This window comes from Parastagonospora nodorum, assembly GCF_000146915.1.
Source record: "Parastagonospora nodorum SN15 chromosome Unknown scaffold_15, whole genome shotgun sequence".
In the NCBI taxonomy this organism is placed as follows: Eukaryota; Fungi; Ascomycota; class Dothideomycetes; order Pleosporales; family Phaeosphaeriaceae; genus Parastagonospora; species Parastagonospora nodorum.
Window position 1 is genome coordinate 242,467 of NW_001884563.1, and position 27,204 is coordinate 269,670.

Consider the following 27,204-nt stretch of genomic DNA (forward strand, 5'->3'; position numbering starts at 1 on the left):
CCAAACTACACCTTTCTGGCCCATCCACTACACGTTCTTTGTCGATCACACTGCGGAAAGAGCACGCGCACATGGCAGCTTCTCACGTTAACAGACGTCATAGCCTGATCCCAACTGCCCCAACGAACATTGTTTAAATTATATTGTGCGTGCAAGGCTGTAGGGGTTCAACGAGCACTGTGCGACACCACACAACACCATTGTTCGCGACAAGCGACTTTATTACTTCTGCGCCGTGAGCGTTTCTTCCTAACCACACTGAAAAAGCATTCGCATTCAAACACATCCCACACCTACAAACCTACAAAGTAAGTTTTTACACTCAGAATTATTCCATTTACACAAGACTCACGCTTACATGATTCAGATCATCATCATGGCTCTCAACTTCCTCTCGCGTAGGACCATGAAGTCCGAGAAAGCTACCGCCGGCACCACCTTCTGGGCAAACTTCACCATCACCGCCGCTCTGCGCATTTTCCTGCGCTTCTTCCAGTTCGTGCTCGGCATCACCGTCATCGCGCTGTACGCCATAGATCTCGACAAGGCGCGCCGCAGCCACAAGTACGTCGACTCCAAGTGGGTCTGGAGCGTCGTGTGCGGCACGCTCGGCGCGCTCACCGCGCTACTCTTCATGCTGCCGCTCGTCAAGGCGTGGTTCTTCTTCTACGTGGACGCGCTGGTCTGGCTGTGCTATCTCGTCGCCTTTGGCATTTTCGGGCGCATGTACATCCCCGAGAAGGCTGAGGGCAACAAGGGCATTATGCGCATGAAGAACGCCGTTTGGGTGCTCTGCGCGAATATGCTGCTGTGGTTTATTACCGCGGCGTATGGCGGCTTCGTGTTTTGGAAGCATCGCAAGGCAAGCACGGTTCATACGGGCCGGGGCTCGCAGCATGTCTAAACCTCTTCGTTAGAACGGGCCACAGATGCGTTGTGCTAATAGTGTTTTCTTGGTGTAGAAGATTTCGTTCGAGCTCGATGTTGAAGTCGGGCGGTTCAAGATTGGCGCAAAGACGACGACGACGAAGATTGAAAACGTTGCAGCGCCACCGCCAGCTCCATCTCAACCTCCTCCATCGCGCCGTCTTGTTCCCGCGCCTCTCCCACCAAACTTCCGCATCCCACCGCCAGTCCCGCCACCGCGTTTGTTACCCTTTCCCAACCAGCACCAGCGTTGTTTTTCCGCACCCTTGCCGCCGCTTTCGTCTCCCGTGGTGGAGGAAGAGGCGCCCAAGGACTCTCCTAGTGTAACTGCATCATTTATGCATTGGCTTTCTTTGTTCCCTGCGTCGTCGATACCCCCTATTTTTCGCGAGTATTTGGCTTAGTTTTGTTGGTAGAGCGTATGAGAGATGAATATATTGATTTATGAGAATTTTGTGTTTTGGCCATGCGTCTTTGTCATGTCTCGTGAGAGCGAAGTAATGTGTAATAAATTAAAAATTGAGTTCACGAGTAGTACAAAGACCGTCTAGATACAACTCCCTATATGAACAATACAGAAAACTATCCTGGGGGGAAAAAATACAATGGTTCGCATTTACGCACATTTCAATCTATATAACGTTCTATCACAGTTGGAGTACGATATTGTAAAACTCTTTTTTTCTTTCCACTTGGGCAGGTTGTACTTGCTGGGTAGCTAGTTGTCCTAAATCATTATCAGCTTCTGTACTGACCTGTCAACATGCCAAGTTCGAGGCTCAGCTTTGTTCGAGCTATTCAGTCCTTCTTCTACATTTGATACAAATATTTCACACTAGCATTGATTACTCTACTGCCTTTTAACTAAACTACAACAGAACTGAGTTTTAACTTCTCTACACAATTAGGCCTTAAAGCCTAGATGTACTAGCACTATTAATACAGAGCTTTCTGCCCGGACGGCATGCTCTACGTGTACTTATCCCAGCTAGAAATCTCTAGCTAGAGCGATTGGAGGGCGATTGTCTTAGACTGCTAGCATAGATTGCCCTCCATCGCTCGTGATCCTCCTCCTAATTCTAACCTTGATGAACCTGCTTGTACCAGTGATCAAGTCCCCACTATCGTCGCGTCCAAGCACAGCATTCGGTGAATACACCAACGCTTCCCCTGTCCTCAACCCCTCAATCTTCAACATCAGATCTTCACGACCCTCCGCCGCAGTGGGTATATGACGTTTGATAGCTGACAACCACTCCGGACTAGAGAAACGATGGATCACTGTGACCGAGCAGAGGGCGATGAGGTCTGTCAAGAGTGTAGGTTCCTGGGTTGAAATGATGACGCGTGCACCGTAATGCCGCTGGAGACGGACCGTCTGGAGGAGAGTTTCGGTCAGGGCCTTTGCGCCCGGCACTTTGAGCATGTACTGCATAAGGATAAGCAAAAATGGCTTCGTGGGATATGATCACTCGGCATACCTTGTGTGCTTCATCTAACACAATCATCTTCCCGCTCGTTTTGGACTGCAGATACCGCTTGAGCCCGATCTTGAAAAGGATACACGCCGTGTTGGCATTGACAAATGGGCACGACATGTCCATGATTGTAATCTCGCCAGGCTGGAAGTGGGGCTCGACAGTACCTCCGTCCATGTCCAGGAACGATTCAAGCAGGCCCAAACGCATTTGTAGCATGCTGGTCTGCGCAGGATTGAAGTCCTTCCCCTTCAGGTGCCTCTTGAACGCTCGATAGTTGAATGGCCCTCCCGCTGTAGACATCTCGCGAAGAATTTGCGTCACTTGCGCCATGTAGAGAGGTGTTCCCTCTGATTCGCCAACGTTCATCAGAGTGAGCATTGTGTCGATATCCAGGTCCTGGGGGTTCAATTTAAACGGCGTGACCAGAACGTTGGGAAGTCGAGTGTAGAGTTTTGAGATGCGCAGAAAATTGGAGGGCGAGACCAACACTTGCACTTTCTTCACATGCGCTCCTCCAGGCAGTCTGGAATCGGTTGAAGCCAGAAATGCCGCCTCGCTGACAGTGAACCCGACGCCGTCACCGCTAAATTGAGCGAAATTGAAAACGAGGGCAGAAAGAGGCTTCTGAAGCTTCCCAAGATGTTTTGAGCGGATCAAAGAGTTCTCGAGGATGCAGGATGTTGTGTGGGACTTCCCACTTCCTTGGACTCCGCATACGAACATCGAGAATGGGACATTGGTGTTCAGGAGGAGCTTAGACTCAGCACCCCTGGCCTCCATATGCGAACCAAGCAGGCCGTATTGTGGAAGAAGACTTCCACCATGACTGGAGATGAAACTGGCATCTATCAAAGGTGCGTGTTGAAGTCTGGCGAGCGCGCCGGTAGCTTGCGTATTTCCGTCGTTATTGCTTCCGCCAGCTTTGGGCAGTAGGAAGTCCATGCCTTCAAAGTTGCTGCTTGAAAATACCGAACTTGTCTCACTAGAACTGTCTTCCGTGTCAAAATCTGCAACCCTGGCGCCGTCTGGCTCGTTGGTAAAATTGGCTCGACCCATTTTCCAGCTCAACAGGTCAACGGTCGTGTCCACAGGGGTCGGTGAATCAATTGCCGCCTCTAGCAAGTCTGATCGGTACAGGCTTGGAGTACACAAACCTGCCATTGTGTTGTGGATGGCAATGCCGCCTGTTTGGGACACTGACAGCAGTGCATGCTGATTTGGTGCTGAGTTTCCCATGTTTTCTTCCATGATTTGCTTGCTGATCTTCTCGGTATGTGCCAGACTGTATTCGTGACTTGGGTATAGGAGCCTGCTGTTATCAGTGAAGGTACAACACAACATCGATTGCCGTTTTTCGTGGAGCAGGTAAGTTCCTCCTGCAGATGTACAGTTGAGATCGAACGGTGAGACAGGTACGTTAATTGCGCAAAGGTTCGACTTACGGTTGAAGGGCATGACGTATTCTAGTCGTTGAAAGGCCGGTGTTGAGGGAGAAAAGATGTTTCCTAAGCCACGGTAATCCCCTGAAAGTGCCGTCCGGGCAAAAAGCTCTGTTGCGATAGTGCCAGTAGATCCATGCCTCGAGGCCTAATTGTGTAGAGAAGTTAAAACTCAGTTCTGTTGTAGTTTGGTTGAAAGGCGGTACAGTGACCAACGCTGGATCCCCTGCGGCCTTGGGGCTTGACTTATTTGCCATTGGTGTCTGTTGCTACGTAGAGCAGTAGGTTCATCTTAACTAGCGATCAGGGCGGAAGAACTGTCGAGCAACTTAGTACTGCGACAACGTACTACAAATGACCTCATGGCATGAGATCACAATAGAATGTTCACATTTGTGCTACATTCTTGCAGGGGTGATGGTAACACTTTGTGATCTAGAATGCAGCATTGTGAATGACAAGGCTAGCAGAAACTAGGTAATTAGCAGTCCAGATAGCCTTTACATTTTCGGGGTCCGAGATCATAGGATATGTAACAAAGAATGAAACCAAAGAGTGATATTGTAAATTACGATATAGTCGTGACTAAGGTAGCTTTTGGCAAGCACCATGATGCACCGCAGATCTTCCCAACCGGATGAATGCGGATATGATCTGGGAGTACATTCTTACACCACGGATCTAATTGTTGAGCTCTCCGACGCATACCCTTTCGTAGCATTCCTGGTGGTATGGCAGCGCAAAGAAAAGATGGGCCCTGATGTCCTGAAACAGATGATCGACACTATAGCCAGGAGCATGGGAATTTGGTAGTCGTGCATGGGCTTTGGATAATGAGGTATCAGAGGAATGAGAACATGTTAGTAGTACTCTAAGAGAAAACATAGGAAAGAGATTATGATACTTAACGATAGATTCATTTTCGGCACAGAGCGCTTTTCGCCACACATGGATAGACATTAGCTCTCCTTTCACTTCGTTTACTCACCCTCCCCTCCCCTCCTTCCCCCACTCTCTCCAATCCTTAATCACTAACTTTTAATATAACTAGCAGCCCATCTGCTCCGTCTGACCCCCACCCTCGCCTTCAAACTCGCATACAACTTGGCCTCTTGAATCTAACCTTCCCACCCACCACCCCCAATCCACTACCAGGCCCCGCGCCCACCCAACCCCCTCCCCTCCTCACGCTTCCGATGCACCGCCACGGCACTAACGACAAGGACGAACGCGCAAACTAGCAACACGAGTGTGAGGAGCGCCATGCGGATTGCGCGTTTGCGTAGGACGGTGCGTATGCGTGATTGAGGTGGGGAGGGAGCGGGTGGGTTGGCAGGGCCGAGTTCGATATCTTGGCATGGGGTAGTGGGCCATTGAGGCGTGGATGGGGAGGGGGTGTGTGTGTGTCCGGGGTTGGGGGTGGAGGGGCATGTTTGTGAAGGGCATCTTGTTTGATGTGTGGTGTGTGGGTGATGTATGTGTCAAGGCTGTGAGTATGAGTAATGGAGAGTAAGCGAGGAGAAATATGGAGGGGAAGTCGGTATTGCGGACCAGGGATATATTCTTCTATTAGAGACCGTGTGGCGCACAGAGGTTTTTTTATGGATGGAAGATAAAGGCTGGTGTGTATGTTGGTTTCCGACTGCACAGTGCTTGTGTCGGAAGTTGGAATGGGTATGGTGGAAGGATATCCTCGTCGCGAACTTCGTGGAGGATGAAATATGAAAGTGTTTAAGTATTCCTGAAGCGCACAAAGGCACCAGTTAAACCTGCTGCACCCGCCCTTGAGGCGTGAAGCTCGCCAGAATAATAATAGAAGAGCGTCCAGTACGCAATATTCCCCTTTAGAATAGTCATGCTTCATAAAAAGCGATCCAAGTCTCATTTCTTCGAGCGCGTATTCCTCGTCTGTGTGGTCGCTGGCGCTGCCTTGGCCCGACTCGCAGCTGTCGGCGCGTTGAACGACCTGGTCACCCGTCTCTTGGTTGTTCTGGAGGAACCACTGGCCTCCTCCTCATCTTCTGCTTTCCGCTTGTTCGACGCCACAGGCTTCGTCTCCTGTGCCGTCCACGTCTTGGACCTCGCTCCTCCTTCCTCTTCCTTGGTGTCGGCATCCTTCACACTACGATTCGCTTGGGACAGTGGAGGAGTTGGAGGCCGGTTGCTGTCTCGACTGGCTTCTGGCGACTCAGGCTCGGTTGCTGCAGCGTCCTTGTTCGCATTCCGCTGCTGTGCGACCCACGATAGCAGTTGCTCCTCTTTGGCTTCGTCGTCTTCCTCTCCCTCGCCTCCGAGCATGGCGTCTGCCATCTCGCCGGCAATATCGTCTCCCGCATCCTTGCCTGCCGCCATGCGCAGCGCAAATTGCAGGAGTTGCTGCGGATCCATACCGCTGAGAGGACCACCAGCCGCGGCGAGTTGATTCTGCAGCGCTGCCATCAATGCCTCCTGGCCGATCTCCATGTCTCCGTCTTCCTCCATGTCTTCGTCCTCGGCCAGTGCGTCCTCATCCAGTGGCTCTGAGGTGGCAGAAAGCGCGGCCTCAGACACTCCATCACCTAGTGGCGCTGGTGACTTGGCCGGTTGTGACGGCCGGTCCCAGGGTGATGTGTCTCCGAACCTCTCCCGCCAGTCCCCAAACAGCGCAAACGTTTCGGTGGGTTGCGTGAGCACCCGCGGTTTCTGCACTCGGTCGCGCTGTGAACGCCACACGATTGGTGAGTGCGCCTTCACAAATGGCTTGATCGGATCCGGGCTTTCACTCGTCTTGAGCTTTTTCTTGCTGCGACTGCTCTTGGTCGCGCGCTTTCGCTTCTGGCCAATCTTCGAGTCCTTGGCGTCGTGTGATTGAAAGATGCCATCTTCATAGCAGTCTGAAGCGTAGTCGAGGTCGTTGAAGTACTCGTAGCGGTCCCAGTCGTCCCGCATGTCGTCGTCGACATAGTCGCTCGGTGGGGGTGAGGGTACTTGGTGCTCGGCGAGGTCGTCGGCGACAATGTACTCCTCCTCGACATAGAACCATGCGTAGTCCTCGTATTCGCCGCCGTCGCAGCCGCCGTAGTCGCTCATGATGGCTAGATGTGGTTGTGGTTGCGTTGCGGTCGCGGTTCGTGGGTGAAGACGGGGAGAGCAAGGTTGCGCAGCGCAAGACGATGGTGGTCAATGCGAGGTACGACCAGTCACGACACTGCAAGCGATTTGGGACGGTATATCAGAATATGTTGCTATAAGACTTGTTGCTGGTGTGACATGGACGAGGAAGCGATGTTGGTTGGCACAGGCGTGGACTCATGCGGGTGAGAGTCCCATGCGCTGGGGAGGCGCGGATCTGCAGTCTGCACTGACGTGTCGTGACACAGAGGGAGTGTACGTTCATGGATAACCTCGAGTACTCCTCCTGCACCGGCAGATAACCCCCGGCTGCGGTTGCCAGCATGTGTCGCGCGGCTTCGACATTGTTTGCTGCCGTAAACACGTTCGCGCGTCTTCCCCGCGGACGACCAATGACATCAATCCCTACCTGGCGGCTTTCACCGGCTTTAGGAGCCCTCATGCGCCGAGGCACCTGTCACTTCCCCAGACTTCCAGTCCCCACAAACAATGTAGTCTGCAAGCTTCAAATTGATCCTTCTTACCGTGAATACCTTCAGCTGTGACCATGCGTGCCTTCAGGAAGTCAGCCCGTCTCTCGCGCCAGCTGCTCGCCAGCAATGGCATGCGCTACAACTCCACAGCCACACAGACGACCAAGTCCCTTACATCCGTGCTGATAGCAAACCGAGGAGAAATTGCCCTGTGAGTGCGTTCGCTATGCTCAGAGATTCTGTGCTCATGCCTCGTTCAGACGAGTCGGCCGGACAGCCTCGGAATACGGCATCCGGACCACCACCCTCTACACAGACCCAGATGCCCGGTCGCAGCACGCTTTGAGCTCTCCCTACGCAGTCAACCTCGGCGACCCGTCTGCATATCTCGATGGCGACAGGATAATACAGATTGCGAAAGAGCAGGGCTGTCAGGGCATACATCCCGGATACGGCTTTGTAGGAACATCCCTGGTGTAGTGCTGTCGGGTGAAAGCTGACAACAATGCAGTTGAGCGAGAACCCTACGTTCGCGAGAAAGTGCACAGAAGCGGGCATAACCTTCATTGGTCCACCATGGAAGGCTATCGAGTCCATGGGAAGCAAGAGGTAGCGTTCAGAGCACTCCTTGGCGAAAGTTGGCTAACATGGGACAGTGAGTCGAAAGACATCATGACCAAAGCCGGCGTGCCATGCATTCCTGGATACCACGGCTCGAACCAGGATCCAGACTATCTCAAAAGCGAGGCGGCCAAGATTGGATACCCCGTCCTCCTGAAAGCTGTCAAAGGTGGCGGTGGAAAGGGCATGCGCATTGTCAACACTGAGCAAGAGTTCTTCGATCAGCTTGCATCCGCCAAGTCAGAAGCACGCAACTCGTTCGGCGACGAGGTCATGCTGGTCGAAAAGTACATCACAACACCAAGGCACATCGAAGTCCAGGTCTTCGCGGACAAGCACGGCAACTGCGTCGCATTGGGCGAGCGTGACTGCAGTATCCAGCGACGACACCAAAAGATTCTTGAAGAGTCACCCGCACCACATCTCCAAGAACACATCCGACAAGACATCTGGGAGAAGGCCCGACAAGCTGCGCTCGCTGTGGGCTACGAGGGAGCGGGTACCGTCGAGTTCATCTTCGACAATGACAGCGGCGAGTTCTTCTTCATGGAGATGAACACTAGGTTGCAAGTCGAGCATCCAGTCACTGAGATGGTTACAGGAGAGGATCTTGTCCGATGGCAGCTCATCGTAGCAGAAGGCGGACGCCTGCCACTCACTCAGCAGGAGATCGAGCAACGCATCAGCGAGCGAGGCCACGCAATAGAGGCGCGTATATACGCAGAGAACCCAGACATGAACTTCATCCCTGACTCTGGCCGACTGCTACATCTCCAGACACCAACTCCTTCAACCACGGTTCGCATAGACTCGGGTTTCATTTCCGGCGACGAAGTATCCTCACATTACGACCCCATGATCTCGAAACTCATCGTCCAAGGCCCAACGCGAGAAGCTGCTATCCAGAAACTGCGTGCTGCGCTCGAGGAGTATGAAGTTGCTGGGCCCATTACCAACATCGAGTTCATCAAGCGCATGTGCGTAAGTCCCGACTTTGTCGCTGGAGACGTCGAAACAGGCTACATCCAAAAGCACCACGCCGAGCTCTTCGATCCACAACCCCCAGCACCAGAAGTCTACGCGCAAGCCGCCTTGGGTCTGACACTCCAAGACATCTCCTCATCACGCGGTGACCCATTCTCTAGCCCGCCCATCACATCCATCGGCTTTGGCTCAGGGACCGGCTTCCAACAACGCGAGTTCAATCTCGTCGAGATCCCCGCCGACGGCAAAGGCGACTCAAAGGCCACTCCAGTCACCATCCGTCAGACCGCCCCGTCGCAATTCGACATCACTATCGCTGGCACTAAATACTCTAACGTGACATCGACATTCTCACCCTCCTCCAATACCCTCTCCTCCTTCTTCCCACATACCCGCCTCTCTACAACATTCATCCGCGACGAAGACCGCCTCACACTCTTCCAACAAGGCCGCCAATACCGGCTGCAGCTCGCCATGCCCGAGTGGACCAAGAAAGCCTTGGGTGTCAAGGATGTGACAAACAGTGTACTTGCGCCCATGCCATGTAAGGTGCTGAGGGTGGAGGTAGAAGAGGGCCAAGAAGTCAAGCGGGATCAGCCGCTAGTAGTCATTGAGAGCATGAAGATGGAGACGGTGATAAGGAGTCCGGTTGATGGTGTTGTTAAGAGAGTTGTACATGGTAAAGGGGATCTATGTAAGGCTGGGACAGCACTTGTGGAGTTTGAAGAAAGGGATGAATGATGATTACAGGGGAAAATATGGGGTTATGTTTCTTATGATGGTGTTCTAATTCAAAAACTAACATCGGATTCTAAAACTACGGGTGCCATGATTTACCGTCTAGCACATAATGACAGACATGAAGTGGCAGTGCAAGATGCGTTATCGTCTATCGCCCGTCCGGGTGTCATCTTACGCCCGATATCACAATACTGCGCCGCATCAACGTATACCCGGGCGCCACGGCATGCGAGCAAGGCAACACAAGCTCGGACGCCACGGCACCCGAGCATCTTAATTCCCAAACATACTCATCCTAAGAACGTCAACTCTGATGCTCCCTACAGTGATGTGAGACTTCATGACGCGGTCCTAGTGGCGCTATCTCCGCCCGGTGCTATTGCGGCGCTGTCCTGAAGCCGGCTCGTCCGCCTTGCGCACGAACAATGTGATATCTTCAAGGACGCGCAGTAAAAGAGCTGGAATTAATGGATATATCAAACTCAGTTTCTTCCCGGACCGATTGCAATATAAAGACATATATGCTCTGAGAGTTCCGTCTTTCATCACCACTAGCAACACCACATCGCGACTCACGATCAACATCAACACATCACCACCACATCCCAATCCACGACCAACGTCAACAAAACAACCACCACAATCAATCATGGGCATCTGCGACCAAGTATCCCAAGCCTTTCCCCCGGCTCCGAAATTTACAGAATCCTCCATCCCCTCCCTCGCCGGTAAAGTCTACATCGTGACCGGCGCTTCCGCCGGCGTCGGCCGCGAACTCGCACGCCTCCTCTACTCGCTCAACGGCACCGTATACGTCGCCGCGCGGAATGCCGAAAAATCCACTGCCGCCATCGCCTGGATGCGGGAGAGCCACCCCTCATCCACAGGTCGTCTCGAGTTTCTAAAGCTCGATCTCAACGACCTGACGGGTATCAAAGCGTCCGCCGAGGAGTTTCTAGCCAAGGAGAAGCGCCTCGACGTGCTCTTCAACAACGCAGGCGTCATGGTGCCCCCGCAAGGCAGTCTTACCGCCCAAGGCTTCGACCTCCAACTCGGCACGAATTGCATCGCGCACTTCCTCTTCACCAAGTTCCTGACCCCGCTGCTCGTCTCCACCGCCGCGGTGTCGGACACGGGCAGCGTGCGCGTCATCTGGGTGAGCAGTAGCGCGGCGCACGTGGGCTCGCCCAAGGGCGGCGTAGACGTCAAAGCGCTGGGCGACGGCGTCATGGCGACGAAGAACGTAAGGGACAAATACGCCATCAGTAAAGGCGGGAATGTCTTGCATGCGATTGAATTCGCTAATCGATACGCCGATAAGGGCGTTTTGTCGGTCGTAAGCGCAAATTTCCCTACTCTCCCCCACCCACCCCCCTTTTATACTTACTAACCGACACCCGCAGTCGCTCAACCCAGGTAATCTCAAAACTGAACTGGGGCGCTACATTCCTCCGCTCGTCAATAAGGTCCTGACTGCGCTCCTCTTGCACCCCGCGGTCAACGGGGCGTACACGGAGCTCTACGCGGGGCTGAGCCCGGATGTGGTGGGCATGAAGAAGGGGGAGTGGGTTGTGCCGTTTGGGCGGATTATGTCGCTGCGCAAGGATTTGGCGGAGGGGGGCAATGCGCGGGAGTTTTGGGAGTGGACGGAGAAGGTGGTAGAGAAGTATTTGTGATGTGAGATGAGGTTTTGAGGGGGGATTAATTTTATGGATGATACCTTGGAGGAATCTTGATTTGGGCTTTTTAGATTGGATATGCGAGGCGGTAATGGTTAAGATATCAGGAACTTGTTTTTTTGTTACATGCGAAAGGCGACTTGTGTATGTATGGATGTTCCACGATTGTGACGTTTTTTTTTCTCAAAATCTGAACGTGTCAGACATGAGAAAGCTAGGCAAGTATTATCTTGAGCTGTTTTCCATATAGCTACACACTGAACGATGACCAGGCAAAACGTACTTAGATTGGATGTGCATGCAATCCGGTGACACTTATTTGAAGATTGACTTGAGCATGTCGGGATCAGGATGCATTCGCTACTGAAGATCGCAAAGGCTATGAAATAGATGTTAAGATACTATGCGAAGGCTGCTGGTCAATGTTGCAACACTTCATCCCGTTTTCCAAGTAGGCTATGCCAATTGTGGAGTCATAGAGTGAAAGCCAGATCACCTGAAGTTTCTCCTTTTATTCAATTGCTCTATAAGCACAGGACGTTTTTCATCCAAGCCTAGTGCCACTTTGTGACGTAGCAGTTCGCACTTCTAACGCTCTTCGACTGCATGGCGTTCCATCTTAGCTTTCCTGTCATGTCCAGCAGAGTACAGATTGGTGTCTCTCTAAACATCCCGGACTGTGTTTGCATGTCTACGCAACGTCCAATGCGGAGGCCTTTCTTCCACCACATAACCCCTCGGTACATCCCTTGCTCTCATCAATGTAATCTGCGCCGCATCGTCTCCCGTCTTCCAGATGCCCCTCTCGATCTTCAACTTAAACAGCCTCTTCATCTTGTCCACCGCATAGTCCATGCCATCCCAGAACGCGAAGTCTCCAGCATGGTTTTCGCGCGCAACGGGCTTGATATCGTCCAGGGTCCACTCACGTGTGTCGAGGCGAGATTCCGTGAGGTTGTGCTGTTTGCACAGAGCCGAGTAAGCAAAGAGGAGGCCAGCGTTGATGCCGGCGTTGCGAGGATTGTGGGGATTATTCAGATCCTGGAGATACTTTGTGTCAATAGATGAAGACAGTAAACGAGCCGGGCTGCGCTTATGGTGGCTGTGCTCCATGTCGAGAACGATTGCTTTGCGGTGGTTCAAGGAGCGCATAGCATGAAACCAGCCGGTGTAGTAATCGTGCCTGCGCAGCAGCGCGGCTGCTTTGTCATTTGAAGGTGTGGTGGACGCGGAAGCACGGACTTTGTCGAGATGGAGCAGAGAAACGTTACCGTAGCTGAAAGGATATGTGTTGCCAGCAGCATGCATGAGGATGGTGTGACTCGGGTTGCGCAATCCTACAGCCTCTGAGCTGACTTGACTATCGCCACGGTGCAAGGCAATCGATTCCTCGAGCTGGAGAAGCGTGGCTTCCAGGTTTCTGACCTCTTGAGCAGTGTTGGTCCTTTTGCGCTCAAGCTGTTCAGCTTTATCATTAAGCCTATATGATTTCCTCGCAAGAGCTTCAGCCTTAAGCTTCAGTCGTCGGTCTTCGAGCATAAGTGCCCTCTCCTTCTCGAACTCGCGGAAGAAGACTGCCTTGATGGCTTCTTCGCGCTTCTGACACTGCGCCAGATCTTGTTCCAGCTTGGAGGTATATCGCTCAGACTCGCGCTTTTGCTGTTCTAGGCGAGCGTCAAAGTCACGCTTCTGGTCTTCTAGGCGCTCTTCTAGGCGGCGCTGCGCGGAGTGAGAGGCGGCAAGCTGTGTAAGTAAAAGCTCGTGGTTTAGCCTGGAGGCGGCGGTGGCGGTGAGGGCGACACTAGACGCGAGCGAGCCGGTTGACTCGTCGGAGTCGCTGGATTCGGCTGTTTCGGAGCTGTTATCACTTACGCTCTCGGGCGGCGGTAGTGAGCGCAGTGTCCAGGGCATCGTCGTATAATCTTGTGGCGGCGCCATGTTGAAGCTGAGTGTCACTTGCGGGTGGTGCTTGACGTGTAGATCGTGGAATTCGATTGTAAATATTGAAGTTGTGCGTTCGGTAGCTCCGGCGATATCGGCACCCGTACGCTCCGACCTGCGAGCATATCATGGTGTTGAGAGAGGTGGTGAAAGTGAGGGTCGCGCGTACTCGAACACGAACAACACAACGGAAGCTCGGGACATTACAGATATCAGCTTTTAGAGGTATGTGCTATTGGATACTTGGCGTCCAATAATGCTGTAATGTTGGTTATATTGAACACAGCGAAAGTTATGTGCACGCAAGGAGGCACGTGCGTAGTTGGGCGGATTCTCACACTGTTCAAAGAACTAAAGGTAATAGAGATTTAGCTACTCACTCTCAACTCTTAAGAACTCTGTGCACAGATAGCGATGCCTTTTTTTTTATAGCTATCGTATCACACCTGTGCTCACCAAAGACGAAAACTCTCGTCGTAGAACCATACATTCCAGCACCGTTCGAGTGGCAGATATACTCCACAACCCGCATCTCTATCTTGTGTTTCTGTCAAAAGACGGTATGAGCCCTCGCTATCCATAGAGCTCCTTTCCTGATAAGCCGCACAGCTCATGCCTCTTCCTCTAACATCCTCTCGAATTTCGCCTTCATCTCCTCTTTTGCCTCCGCAAAGCCGTGCCAAAACCCCGCTTCATTGCGGTCATCACCACCAATTCCACACGCAGATTCGATACATTCCATGGGCCAAGTATATTTGTCCAGTCGCATATCCCATTCGGGCTTGTGATTGGCACACAACGCGGCGAAAGCGAATAGTGCTCCTGCATTACGTCCATTACTCTCGGGATTGGCAAGGCAGTCATTCAAGTATGGGGAGTTTTCGACCTTTGGCTGAGTTTGTTCCCATTCTTTCATCAAAGTCTGATAGGAACAGCTGTAGTATCCAATGTAGTAGTCGTGGCGACGGAGTGTCTGGACATCCTGGCCGTTCATGATAGCGGCAGAAATATGGAAATCGTCGGTATCCAAGTGTGCAGTATTGCGGGAAAAGCTGCAGTGGGCATAGTCACTGAGGCCAAGATAGTTGACGCCAGCCTTTTGACGAACGCGGTCGGCTTCCAGCTTAGAAGTGCTCGGTGTGTAGTGGCCCAGCGCCTTTTGCAATTGCATCACTTCTTTCACTTTCTCGTTCGTGCTCTTCTCTTTCTCGACGATGTATTCCTCTTGCTTGTTCAGCTGCTTCATTTTCTCTTCAACCACACGTTCTCTTTTCGCCAGCTCCTGCTCCCTCTCAAGGTTCTCGACAAACACCGCCTGCACAGCTGTCTCACGTTTGCGACCATGCTCAAGCTCTTTAGACAGATCGTGCTGTTTGCTTAGGAGCTCTCTAATACGGCTCTCCTGTTGGCGTTGGAGTGCGTGCGATGCTGCAAGCTGCTCGATAAGGGCTTCCGTGTTTGGAGTGGCAGCTGAATGGTCAGCGCAGAACATCGCAATGTCTCTGGCGTACTTACTTCGCAAAGGTGTGGGAGAGTCATCCTCCTGGGCGATGTTCGAGCGAGGAGCCCATGGCATCGAAGTGTAGTCCTGCGGCGTCGCCATTCCAAAAGAGCGACTGCTGCGCTCAGGACGGTGTTTGCGGTTGCAGAATAGAGCTCGGTGGGTTAAACATCATTGTGTGATTATTGTTGTCGGCGTCGGCGTATGCGTGCTCCGACCTAATATCATGGCGTTGCGAGAGATGGTGAAAGTGAAGAGTGCAATGGGAACCTCAAAACCTTGCGATGCTTCGTGTAAATAGTGACAGCACATGATGAGCTACTCTCAAAAAAGTCTTCTGTGTGGATTTCTAGACATTTAAGCTCCTTCCCAGGCGAGATTAAGTCTTCGCGACTGTTGACCACACCAGCCGTGCGTGAAAAACTATACAACAGAAATTAAACACACAAACGTAAAAATTAGCCACGCACAACATTACTCCCTTCCCCACCTCACTTACTTCCTTTTTACAATCCCGCAACCCACACGCACTCAGATATATAGGCGCTAAGTGGCTATCACAAAAGCAAATATATCTCCTATACGTAAAGCCCCTCTCACATGAACCCATATGTACCTTACCCAAACCACCATCCCACCATCAAAATTCCTGCAGGTTGGAAACTAAAAGGTCATTCTTCTGCCATGACCAACCCATCCGCCACGAAGGTTACAAGTAGTTCACGTTCACGATAAAACAGTGTGACTGTTTTCAGCAGCTGGCGTCACATCCACGGTATTAAGAAAATGCGGTCATGATTCCACCCAAGGCAGGGCATGCTATTATTTGTGCTTTTGGGGAGTTGATGGCGATGAAGCAGGTCACAGTAGCTTAACTCGCGGCATGCAGCACTGACATATCATGTATTTTCAATGTGTTCAGGTAACTAATCTACTCCTGCTAGCAAAGTCGTAACGGATTACCAGCACATTTACCACATGCCACAGTTCTAGCAGGTCGTGTGTAGCAGCCAGAGCACCCAGCTGATTAAGTCCATCTCCGGCTTTGCAGACGTCTCCAACATTGGCCTGAGATGGTGTTGGTATGCTTCCGTGTCAACAATCATCAGAAAGCACCTGCAGATGGGTGCGTGAGCAGCCGCGATGCCCAGAGATGATGGACATCAGCCCAAGGGTTGAGAGTTGGCCATGTGTGTCTGTACCGCCCTCTTTCTAATACTAAGGGATGATGCTGTTTGTACATGTCCACAGACATGCAACCACCATGTCGTGTAATATCGTGCTTATACCAGCAACGTTCCCCACGCCTCGCTGACGAGCTCACATTGTATCCTAGCCCGCAACCAATTGCCCGCTCGAAGGTTTGTAGACGAATCGATGCGATCGACGATAGCGATGGGGTTTTGAATGCTCAGGGTCTTGAATGCTAGATGCTATGGATTAATGGCGAATTAGCAGTACAACAGTGAAGTGTCGGTTTGATGGAATTGAGGTAAACTCTTGCCCTCCACATCAGCTCTGAGTCGTGTCTGCCTTCGTGCCAAAGAGTATGAGATAATTGAGCATCGGCTCAGCGATGGCGGGATCTTGGTACTCAGTGGCACATCTTGCTGCTGTCTTAGGACAGATGTGCCTTCAAAGAAGTAGTACGAAGGTGTGGGATGCACTGAGCGGCTGGAGGAGGTGCATTGCATGAGAGCGTTGAGGCGATGTTGTCAAAGATATCGTACACGCAATATTCGACCTCAGATCGTTTGCACATTCTCAGTTGAGCAGGCAACCACATGTGGTCTGTTCGAGCTTACAAAGGCTCAGAGCCCTATTTCAAGTGGACAAGAACGACAGTGACTCCACGGATGAGACGATATCAATGTATTCAGAATCAATGTAGTGTGATTCTGGTCTCCAGTGTTCAGAGAATACATCACCACGCTGTAGAGCTAGCTCTGCAGCTCGTCGAGCAGCTACACGCACTGCGCGACTGCGCGACTGCTCGCCCCATCACCACAAGCTCTCCCCTTCCCGATGCCGGCGAAAAGTCATCACTCATCGCGCTCACCAGACTGAACTTGTCCGATTTCCGTCGCACCACTCGCCCAACCCACATCACAGCAAAATCCTCCATCCACCATCCTCTTCTCACCAATAGCCAAACCAAGTCCCCTTGTTCAGTTCCCCACCGCCCTGCACCCAGATCTGAAACCAGGATGTATCTTCCGCCAGTGCTCCAGCTTAACCCCTCTCTAATATAGCCCCGTCAACCAGCTCCCACGAATCACCGCGCTCACCCTACATATCCCACCAGCAACACGAAACCTAGGTAGACGCACGAATGAGCCGAGTACTCGTAGCCAGTCAGGCCAGAATCTCCACCTTCGATGTTGCAGTAGCTTTGTTGGTTGCATGTAGATTAGGCGCACGCGTCTGCAACTTGCGGCCGCAAAAGCAGGTTTCAGTGTATGTGAAAGATGGATGATCCCTGGGGATGTGTGGGCAGGGATGGCATGAGGCGGCAGCTCTCCAAGTCACCCCGCACATATGTTTGCTTCATTTGGAGAGTCTAGAAGAGAGTAGTGGTTTGTTATTGCCTAAGTGAGTATACGGGAGGTAGATCTTGGGTGCCATTTCGGTGCAGTTGGTGCGGAGAAACTGGATGTGTTGACGTAGTGCTGATGCCAGCGCAAACTCTGGCTAAAGCAGGTGAGGGGGGTTACGTTATGATTGAGTGGCGATGGGAAGTGAAGCTGTAAGTACAGACTTGAACAACTCATGATCGGCAGTTGTTTCCGGGCCCGCAATTGCTGCGATTTGTGAAGATGGAGTAGAGGATTGGATACCTCGAGGGTTGACCTGGAGTCGATCACGTCAGGCTGTGACCGGGGTTTCTGGATCTTTGAAAGGGCATTCCAAGGAAGCTTGTTCGTGCTGTCATTCATACCGTGCCGCGTTTTGACACTTGCGAGTCTCACGATTGTCTCTGGCGGCAGGACAGGGGAATCCAGGCGACGACTTTCTACGTGTCGCGGTCAAGGCATACTGGCCATGTCCATGGTACTGCACTGTAGTGTGAGTGGGGCGGCTTCACTGCGATTGTCAATGCGGCAATCCACACGCTGAAACACGCGTTTGAAGATCCAGTTCTCGATGAGATGTCAAAGGAGGCGTTGTGTAACTCTCGGCACCTATACCGCCCGGCATCGGCTGCTGTCGCATAAGTTTGGCAACGCTATGCACTGCCCCCTGTGTGCGACAGAAACACACGCTCGAGTATCAGCGATTTTTAGGGGGCCATGTGCTATTTTTGGGCGAACCAGCGTACATGTGCGATCCTGCCTAACATCGGTACCAGAATTTGCATTGTCGTACGGTACCTTAGGGCGCATTCCGGGCTTTCGAAAAGAAAATGTGGTACGGGGCGCATGGATCATAGCTGATGTTTTCGTCTCCGATTACACACCGAGTGTGTTGGTGGGACGTGAGCAACAAGTACCAGCGCGTCAAGCGACGCAAATAGAACCGGTCATGTGCATTGCTTTGGACTTTTCATCCGTCGTAGTGCATGTCTTTTGAATTCGAGCTACGCTGATCGTGATCAAGCGGTAGTGTTGGATTGGACCCCCTGTGCCTTTGACGATGTGGAAATGACTCGACCGACACCGCCATCAGCCTCACCGTTGGGGATGATGCAATGGCTCAAAGAACAGATCAGATCGTGGTACAAACGGTCTGTAGCGTTCGCCCTATCGTGAACCGCTGAATCGCGTAGATGGTCAAGTCATGCAACGAGATGAAGGCGTTGGCGAGCATTGTAGGGCTGTTCTAGAAGGCCGCTAGAAGGACACTATGATCGTGAAACGCGTGCAAAGGCCAGCTATGCTGTTGGTCACGAGGTCCAACTGCTGAAAGTGTATTTTCAGTTCGGCATCACAAGCCGCATAGAAAAACAACTTTATTTGTGTTGGCTTGGGCAGTAAGTCCGCGGTTGCAACGCACCAATCTTAATGATCATGCGTTACTTTACCAGCATTGGCCAAAGCTCCAGTAGCGCATACTGGACGTAAGCGTTCGGCTGAATTACACGACCAGGAGTTTGAGGTCCGGTCGCCCACTTCTAGTAGTGAACCGAAGTTGATGATGAAGCTAATGTTGGATGCTAACGGCAATCTCCTATTGCAAGACTAGAAGTTGGACATCAGCAGGTCAGAACCGAGAGTGCCAGCTGTGTGATTGCGAGGAGCGGAAGCTAGTACGAGCGCGTCGTAGATCTATTCGTGTTATATTGTAACTTCAAGAGTGAAGTTTGGGTATGAATCAATAAGTGCAGAATACTGTGGAGAACGCAGAGTTGCCAAGATGAACACACGATACTAGGCTTTGCCACGCGACACAAAACGTGCGCATCGTGACAACTTTGGGATCTAGTTGACTGACGCGGCGCCGCTACCATTGCGCTGGATTTCGTCATAGATTTCGGATCACGACTTCGTGGAAATGGATCATCAGGTAGTCATACAGCAAGATCAACTCGACCAGTGAGGTGATAGGATGGCTGTCCTTAAAGAAATATACAGGTTATCGGAGTGCTCAGCAGTAACAAGCCACAAGGATGTCACTATGAACCAGCGCTCGTTGGCTACAGCTAGCTGTGTGTATGCTGGATATTTCATCGTAGACTTGCTTCGATAAGGTCGTGCATGACCCCTAGGAACAGGCGGAGGTGCGCGACTGAACGCAGGCTGCCAGGAGTGCTCACGAACTCAATCGTTCTCCGTGTAACAACAGTGCTATACCCACTGCACCAGCCGCTCCGATTTTTTGAAGTGAGCAGCAAACGCACAAGGGGCGGGGTTCGAGTCTGGAACCTTGATCGGCAGTCGTGCTTCGTATCTTTGGAGCGTCCTGCAGCGCATCGACGCGGACTGTCTAAGCGGACTGACATCATGGTTGTCTGTCCAAGATGACCTTGCTGCAGGAATCAGCCCATGTCCAAATCCTTCCGCGAATAGTCCGTTCGAATCATCGTTGTGTTTGCGAGTGGTGCTAACAGGGTTTGCGCGGGAGACCGGCCTGACCTTGTTGCACCTCTGTGGTATCGCCTGGGGTGGCACGTCCTCGTATCACAACAAAAGCCGGCAGAAGGAGCCATCCTGGCTAGCCCAATCACATTGTGACGGGCGCCTGTCAAAAATGCCGCTTATGCAGAAGCGTTGAAAAGAGATGGCTCGGTTAAAGAAGTTGGACATTTCAAAGCAAAGCTTCCAGTGGCAAGGTTGGTAAGCGAAACCTGTGGCACTTTCATCATTCATGAGCGCGATCGAGGTTGCATCCGCGGGAATGCTTACTTTATGTTGTCGGCAAAGTAAACGGACCAATCCGATTGTTGTGTTGCATGTCTTCCGGGGCTCGTGGTTCAACCCAGGCCCCAAATGGTTGACCCTCAAGGGCTGCGGGAGACATGGTCGAGGGGCCCTGAGGAGATCGTCAAGCCTGGCTGTCAAACTGCGGTCCGCAGTACGAGCATGGCTTGCTTGCATTTGCTGTTCTTCCATCTTGTAAAATGTCTGCCGAACGACTTGGGCGGCGCAACGGTGGAATAGATTCGGCGTCAAAGGAATATTCCGTCTTGTCGACACGCGCCCAAGAAAGTTCTCAATATAGCGTCCGATGCGCAATTAGTTTCGTAAGAGCGGCCTTATCAAAGGTCAAAAATTTGCAGAGAATCTCTTTTCAGACATTTCATGCCGATCACGCCCCGGCGACTTAGCCGGAGTGTTTCCGGTACGCGGTCAAATGTCGCGGCAGATGTAGCCCGTCTCTGATTGGGCGATTCAGTTTGGTATCAGTCGAGACGGGGAAGGACGCTACACTGCGTCTAGTATCTCGTCTGCCTTGCGACTGCTGTATGACTGTAATGCAGGCAAGATGTGGTAACGGCAGGAAAGTGCCTTGTACATGATGAGCATTGCAGACATGGCAGGCTGCCAGCGCTAGGAGCAGAATTGGCGGGACGAGTCGGTATCCTTGCGCAGTAGCGTGGACACCATGCCTTGTGATCGTCCACCGTTGTTGCGCAGGCCTGTATCCCTGCCTCCCGCGAGCAACGGCGAGAGACAAGCGTCACGGTATGGATTTTCGCCAGGCCTGACTGTGAGATCAACCGCACCCGAGATTGTGTTTATGAAACCTGTTTGTGCACCAGATTGACTACACTGCCGAGCTGCGCGCATAGTCACGGCGGCATCGCATCCGGGAAGATGTAGCTGCTGTAGAACCCGCATGCTTACTGTCCACAATTCGACAGCATGCAGCAGTCGACGAGGCACCCCAGCTGACCAAGTTGATATGCACGTCGCCGTCAAGCCTCATCAGAACGACGCACAGGCTGCTAAGGCCCGGCAATCAGTGTGGCAGAACCCACAGATGGCATGTCAACGTAATGTGCTGACGGTGGCAGCATGCAACTTGTCACAAGTGGTGCGACGTTATTTGGACAGGCCCGAACGTGTCGAGGCTAGAACTCTATCTATGACGGGGCCTGGGGAAGCTGGAGCGCGCAAAGTGTCTGTAATTGTGGTTGCAGAGGGTGGGCTCTGGGACGTGGTACACTAGTGAGCCGTTGTAGTATTGAGAGCATTGCGACTGTCGCAAAGGGGCCGACGATAGAGTGTTGTAGTGCTCATAGCATTGCGAGCGTGAACTGGCGTTCAAATAAAGTTGTTGGTCGCTCGGTTCCTGACCGGTCGCCCTTGTCGCGAGCAAGGTGGCAAGCCAGGCCAGCGTGGTGCTCCCAGGGTTTCTCCGCACCCCACTGCGAACGCCTCGCTCGGAATATTACAGGTGTTGGTCAGGCCCAGGTCCCATGTCGCGATCGCAGACAGGGAGCGTCACGCATAGAGCATGGAAGACGCAACATGTTTCCGTCGCAGCAGATTCTGGAAAGCTGTCAAACAGCAGTTCTTGCGCGATTGTGAAGATGCGGGCGCCGCGTGTCGCGTTTCAAGATTTGAATTGCATGTTCCAACCATACGCACTCGCAGCATCCAGAGACGGGACGGAGGCACGTCGCATTGCCAACGTGACGGATCGAGATGAAGCAATCGCACCGAAACGCTCCTTGTGGTCGCCTCCGGCGCAGCCGCGGAGGAGACGCGCTGGTCACGATTGCGCAGACTCGCATTCGCCGGAAGTTGTTGAATGTTTTTTTTTGGTTGCAACGCGTGAGAGTCGCGTCGAGCATGATGCTCATTTCGAGCACACGCGCAGTCAGCGTCCGCCAAACAGTCAGATGCCGGCCGTAAGCGAATGTCGAGAGCAGGGCTGGGGTGGTGGGTAAGCTTGGGACCCGGCCCCCATCATCCATGGTCAGATGTGCCCCTGAGGTTCACGGCGAGGCGTACATACGGTACGATGCTGCCAGCGCCAGGTATCGGCGCCATGGCTCCGCGATCTTCGCGAGGCTGGTCGCCAGGAACGATCAGCAGCGATGGTCCAACACGCTGCCCTTGACCCGTCTCCCGCTGGCCATGCCCACGCGCTGCAGAGTGTTGCGAACATGGCTCGACAATCGCGCGCTAGACCGGCTTGGGCTGCGGCGGGCTTGCTTCGGCCAGTGAAAGCAGGCGACGTTGGGAGCACTCAGGCGCTGCTGGCGAGCCGTTTGGGCGCCTTCTCACCGGCGCGCGCAGCCAATGGGCGGCGAGGCGGTGGGCCGGCGGGCGGTGGTGCAACTGCACAACGGTCGACTAGCGGCCGTACAGAGGACTCGAGTGTCGAGCAGCGCTGATATTGGCACTGCGACTGCGACGGCGAGTGACGCGTCCGCTTGGGTAAGGCCGCGGGCGGTGCGCGGTGTGGCTCGAGAAACAATGCAGGGGGAGATTTATGGGGGAGCAGAAACAGCAGGAGGATGATTATCGAGCTATAGCAGGCCGGGCCTAAGGCGTGTTGGGTGCCGGGGTGCTGCGTGTGTTTATGCATTTACCCGAGCAGGAAGCGACGCGACCAGGCAGGCCGTTCGGTGCAGGAAGCAGGAGCAGATGCCATCATCGCGCACGAGAGCGTCCGGTGTGTGTATGCGCAGCGGTGGAGAGGACGCTGCTAGCTGGGCGCGCCTTCTGCTTCGGACGGCACCTTCCCACGCCAGACCGCAGAGGCAGGCGCGCCCCACCGCACGCTCGCCGCGAACGAGTTGCAGTCGCAGTACGCACTCCTTCACCTCCACCTGTCTTTGTTGCACGTCACCCCCGGCGCGTCTGTTCCCACTTGGGCCATCGCTCGTGTCCGCGATCCGACTCGACTCGCGCGCATTACACAGACAGGCCCTGCTCAGCATCCGGCGGCGATCCCTGATCCCGGCGTGCACGCATCCGCTGACGGCGCTCAAAACAGCTCCTGGGCCGGGCGTGCAGGGAGGTGGCTGGCTCCGGGAGGCTTTAGTTGTTTTACGTTTATTTCACGGCCGTCTCCACCTCGGCGCACCCACCGCCCATCTTGCTCTGCTCAGACTGAATCTGCTGTCCGTGGGCCTCGCTTTCACCTTTGCGACTAGCGTGCGACGGCTGCCCGTAAAATTGCGCAGGCCGCGCTACTGCATCTTCCACACTCACCCTCGTCCACTGCGCCCGGGCCTTCTCGACCGGATCCTTCGACCACCACCGCGCCCGCAATAATAACAATCATGTCGCAGAAGCATGCGACAGATAGGCCCCGGAAGTATAAGGAAGACCCGGCGCCTGTAGCGTCGCAGACAATGGTGAGTTGACTCTGCTTCCCTGTCCCAGCACCACGCACCACGCACTCCTCCTACGCTCGCTTCACCCTCTGCGCCGCCCGACACTCATCGGCCCTACTCCTGCGACCTGTCGACCGTTGAAAGCTACGACAAGTCGCGTCGAAACCTGTCACCGCTTGCTCGCAGCTTCATCCTCGTTCCTTTTGCATCTTGCAGAAAGCCTCTGCAAGCCGCCTCCACCACCTCACACTACCCCAGCTCCGGCGCCCCTCAGCCTACATGGTATGCCCTTCCCGCCAAGCACCCTGCTACCCAAGCCCGCCGCCTCCCCTGTCCGTGCCTGTCGCACCTCTCTCAAGTCGCTTTCCTTGCAATGTTCCATTCTAGTCCGCTGCCTCTTGTCACTCCAGCCCAGCAGCGACACCCCTGCCAACTGAGAGGGCCTCCGCTCCCACCGCTGGTCCGCCCTCTGAGTTGTCACCGTTGCCCAATCTCGCCCATCTCGCCCTGCCCTATTAGTCTACCTGTCCCATCCTATAAACTAAACCCTACCGTCCTGTCTTTTTGTGGTATACCCTGCCCTCGCATCCACGCTGTTGCAGCTCGTTGCCGCCTCGTGTATCACTAGGCGAATCGCATCCCGCACCCCCGCACTGCCACCATCTCCAGCTTCACTCTTCTTTTATTCCCTGCCCTGATCGTCGCCATTGTTGCGAACACCGCCTCTTATCTTTTACCATCGTTACGCCTGCAGTCTTGCTGACCTTGCTGCTCTTAGCATCATCCCCACCCCTCGCACGGCTTACCACCGCCGAACCACCACCCGGCCCACCATCCTAGGTCCGGAGTAGTTCACCACAACCACCACCCACAACAACAACATCATCAGCAGCAGCACCCCGACTCCCCTCACCAGTCAGTCCCAGCACAGAGTCCTGCCCAGGCGCACTACCCTTCACCTCATCCTTCGAACCCTCAAGGACCGCCTTCTCACCAATCGCCGTATATCCAGCAAATCCAAGGTCCTCCTCCGCCGCAGCAACAAGAAGTCCCTTACTACTCGGCGCACCCCAGCCCTTATAGCACTAATAGCGCTCCGAGTAACTACTCGTCATCAGGTACGTGTTTTGTTTGCTCAATTCGTGCAGACGCGCCCGTCAAACAATGCTAGCGCGTCGTGAGATCGCGGGGTCGCACTGCGATTTCATGTCCTCGCACAATCAATCCTCAAGAAAGAATTCGGCTGACTTGCCCCAGAACCGCCTGATATCATGGCCACAGCGACCATGAACCGATCGGGCTTTCCCCCAATCTCTTACCACACCCCACAGTCAAACTCGCCTGCGTCTGTCCAATCACCACAGCACGACCAGCACGGCAGGCCAATCTACGGTCAGCCTCCCAGCCAGATGCCTCAGTCAATGTACTACACGCGCGTACGCGTCGACAGCGGTACCACAACAGTCTCCGTACCCCCAACATCCTTCTTCCGCACCTCAACAGTCAATGCCATCAAACTCGTTGTTGATGTCCCATCAGCAACAAGGTCAGCAGATGCAGCACCCACACCAGCAACCACATCCTCACACTCCCGGAATGACCGGAAGCCCCAAGTCCAGGATGTCGCAAACACCGCTGCAGCGGCCACCATCAGGGCTTGGCCCGCCGCAAGCGCCTCCTCAGGGTCCTCCCGTCGGCGCGCCCAACATGCACGCCGGCCCCCCAGGTGGACCGAACGTGAACCCAAACGCTGCTCCCGGCCCAATTCCAGCTACCACTCCTCTAGGTTGTCCGCCAAGACCAGAATGGCGTCCAATGGATTGCTTTCGAGTACTCTCGTGACCGTGTCAAGATGGAGTACACAATTCGTTGCGACGTCGAGTCAATCAACGTTGATGAACTTCCCCAGGACTTCAAGACGGAGAATTGCGTTTACCCCCGCGCATGTTGCGCCAAGGACCAATACAAAGGCAACCGTCTGCATTACGAGACTGAATGTAACACAGTCGGCTGGGCATTGGCACAACTAAACCCTTGCTTGCGAGGAAAGCGAGGCCTCATTCAGCGAGCGGTCGACAGCTGGCGAAACAGCAACCAAGACCCGCGCCTGAGGAGCCGACGAGTACGCAGGATGGCGAAGATGACCACTAGGAAATCACAGGCGTCGTCGCATGGTAACCACATGTCGGGACCAGGAGGGCCCGGCGCTCCCGGGGTTCCCAACTCCGCCGGATTGTCAGGGCCACCCCGACCATCGAATATGGGCATGGGAGGTCCCCAGATGCACCACCATCATGACCATCCAGGAGGACCTCAAGGAGGAGCGGATGATGTTAGCGGTATGTTTCACCAGATGTGATGCGATAAGCGCAATTGTTGGATGTTGAATGATACCTCTGTCGTTTTTGCACATGCCTGTACATTACATACACTCCTTGATGTAATACCCCTCGATATCACTGCCCACGTTTGTTTGCACGTTTGTTATTTTACCATCGCACCACCCGCACATGTTTGGTTTTGATCGACACAGGGGGGTCAGGACACTACAATTTTTAGAACGTGCAAGCTAACTTCCTTTGTTTGTAGGATCTGAGTACGGTGAATCACACACCCATCATCACCAAGCACCAAGCGGCTCGCCATCAGAGGTCCGGCCATCACAAAACTTCTACCCAACCTTCCCGACAAGCGACTCTGTCGCAAGCTCAAGTGGAATGCCTCCTATTCACGACAGTCTAAACCATCCCCCGCATCCTCCACATGCGACCGGCGTTGCCGTCTCGAAGCAGCAGGATCAGGATGAAGAGGAGCGGAAGCTTGCCATGTTTGGCGATCTACCGGAGTCTAAGCGACGCAAGTTCATCCTGGTCGACGACGCCCAGCGAGGCACCCGCGTTCGCGTGCGTGTCACCCTCGACACTGTGAAGATGGAGGAGATGCCAGATTCGTACCGCAAGTCGAACTCTGTCTTCCCCAGGAGCTACTTCGCCATGCAAATGACCTCACCGCCTGCAAGCCCGCGTGGCAGCAAGGTATTCAGCGACGAGCCTGACAACGAGAGCGACCCGAGCTTTCCGCTCGCTGGTTCTCAACACGTCCCTGTCCCTACTCTCGACGGCGAAGCTCGTGTACCGAAGCCGCGCCTTACACGCGTGAAGCGCTCCAAGGAAATCACGCTGAACGATCTTGGTTACCGCATGAGCTGGAGCCAGAGCCGTGTCTTCGCTGGAAGGACATTGTTCCTACAAAAATCTCGTAAGTTACTGCGGCGCCATATAACGAAGACATTGCGACTAACCTTCTCGACAGTTGATGCTTACCGCAACAAGATGCGCAGCAGCATGATGGGCCAAGGTCAAGATGTCACGCAAGTGGCTCCTCACTTTGAGACCCGAGTTGGCAAGCGGAGGTGGAACGAGAGAATCGAGAGAAGCAAGAAGATGAGGCGCGAGGGCTCTCCTTAAGAAGCAGGCGCAAAGCCGTCCCTTGTCAGGTACCTGACAGCCGTTGCACAGTACCCGCTTTTACCGGCACTAACAAGGGTTCCCTCTGAACGACCGGGGTTACGTGAC

At 53.6% G+C, this 27,204-nt stretch overlaps 11 protein-coding genes across 11 annotated transcripts; 6 read left to right on the forward strand and 5 right to left on the reverse strand.

The window, feature by feature from the left end:
• Positions 1-193: 193 nt before the first annotated feature.
• SNOG_09551 (hypothetical protein) lies at positions 194-1,378 on the forward strand. Its single transcript, XM_001799789.1, has 2 exons — positions 194-308; positions 368-1,378. Exon 2 carries the CDS (start codon positions 377-379, stop codon positions 902-904), a length of 528 nt encoding a protein of 175 aa, XP_001799841.1. The 5' UTR covers positions 194-308; positions 368-376; the 3' UTR covers positions 905-1,378.
• A 576-nt stretch (positions 1,379-1,954) lies between these two features.
• Positions 1,955-3,656, reverse strand: SNOG_09552 (hypothetical protein; the record flags this gene model as incomplete). The annotated part of the gene is made up of 2 exons (XM_001799790.1): positions 1,955-2,356; positions 2,409-3,656. The coding sequence occupies 2 exons, from the start codon at positions 3,654-3,656 to the stop codon at positions 1,955-1,957; spliced, it is 1,650 nt and encodes a 549-aa protein (XP_001799842.1).
• Positions 3,657-5,728: 2,072 nt separating this feature from the next.
• Positions 5,729-6,916, reverse strand: SNOG_09553 (hypothetical protein; the record flags this gene model as incomplete). Its single annotated transcript, XM_001799791.1, has 1 exon — positions 5,729-6,916. The coding sequence occupies one exon, from the start codon at positions 6,914-6,916 to the stop codon at positions 5,729-5,731; it is 1,188 nt and encodes a 395-aa protein (XP_001799843.1).
• Positions 6,917-7,505: 589 nt separating this feature from the next.
• On the forward strand, positions 7,506-9,777 carry SNOG_09555 (hypothetical protein; the record flags this gene model as incomplete). Its single annotated transcript, XM_001799792.1, has 3 exons — positions 7,506-7,642; positions 7,692-7,890; positions 7,912-9,777. The coding sequence occupies 3 exons, from the start codon at positions 7,506-7,508 to the stop codon at positions 9,775-9,777; spliced, it is 2,202 nt and encodes a 733-aa protein (XP_001799844.1).
• Positions 9,778-10,426: 649 nt separating this feature from the next.
• Positions 10,427-11,453, forward strand: SNOG_09556 (hypothetical protein; the record flags this gene model as incomplete). Its single annotated transcript, XM_001799793.1, has 2 exons — positions 10,427-11,113; positions 11,181-11,453. 2 exons carry the CDS (start codon positions 10,427-10,429, stop codon positions 11,451-11,453), a joined length of 960 nt encoding a protein of 319 aa, XP_001799845.1.
• Positions 11,454-12,119: 666 nt separating this feature from the next.
• SNOG_09557 (hypothetical protein) lies at positions 12,120-13,601 on the reverse strand (the record flags this gene model as incomplete). Its single annotated transcript, XM_001799794.1, has 2 exons — positions 12,120-13,512; positions 13,567-13,601. 2 exons carry the CDS (start codon positions 13,599-13,601, stop codon positions 12,120-12,122), a joined length of 1,428 nt encoding a protein of 475 aa, XP_001799846.1.
• Positions 13,602-13,779: 178 nt separating this feature from the next.
• SNOG_09558 (hypothetical protein) lies at positions 13,780-15,000 on the reverse strand (the record flags this gene model as incomplete). The annotated part of the gene is made up of 2 exons (XM_001799795.1): positions 13,780-13,944; positions 14,014-15,000. The coding sequence occupies 2 exons, from the start codon at positions 14,998-15,000 to the stop codon at positions 13,780-13,782; spliced, it is 1,152 nt and encodes a 383-aa protein (XP_001799847.1).
• A 1,410-nt stretch (positions 15,001-16,410) lies between these two features.
• SNOG_09559 (hypothetical protein) lies at positions 16,411-16,684 on the reverse strand (the record flags this gene model as incomplete). The annotated part of the gene is made up of 2 exons (XM_001799796.1): positions 16,411-16,531; positions 16,566-16,684. The coding sequence occupies 2 exons, from the start codon at positions 16,682-16,684 to the stop codon at positions 16,411-16,413; spliced, it is 240 nt and encodes a 79-aa protein (XP_001799848.1).
• Positions 16,685-20,940: 4,256 nt separating this feature from the next.
• SNOG_09560 (hypothetical protein) lies at positions 20,941-21,127 on the forward strand (the record flags this gene model as incomplete). Its single annotated transcript, XM_001799797.1, has 2 exons — positions 20,941-21,045; positions 21,098-21,127. The coding sequence occupies 2 exons, from the start codon at positions 20,941-20,943 to the stop codon at positions 21,125-21,127; spliced, it is 135 nt and encodes a 44-aa protein (XP_001799849.1).
• A 1,073-nt stretch (positions 21,128-22,200) lies between these two features.
• On the forward strand, positions 22,201-22,681 carry SNOG_09561 (hypothetical protein; the record flags this gene model as incomplete). Its single annotated transcript, XM_001799798.1, has 2 exons — positions 22,201-22,227; positions 22,322-22,681. 2 exons carry the CDS (start codon positions 22,201-22,203, stop codon positions 22,679-22,681), a joined length of 387 nt encoding a protein of 128 aa, XP_001799850.1.
• A 1,668-nt stretch (positions 22,682-24,349) lies between these two features.
• On the forward strand, positions 24,350-25,821 carry SNOG_09562 (hypothetical protein). Its single transcript, XM_001799799.1, has 2 exons — positions 24,350-24,382; positions 25,184-25,821. Exon 2 carries the CDS (start codon positions 25,435-25,437, stop codon positions 25,657-25,659), a length of 225 nt encoding a protein of 74 aa, XP_001799851.1. The 5' UTR covers positions 24,350-24,382; positions 25,184-25,434; the 3' UTR covers positions 25,660-25,821.
• The last annotated feature ends 1,383 nt before the right edge of the window (positions 25,822-27,204 follow it).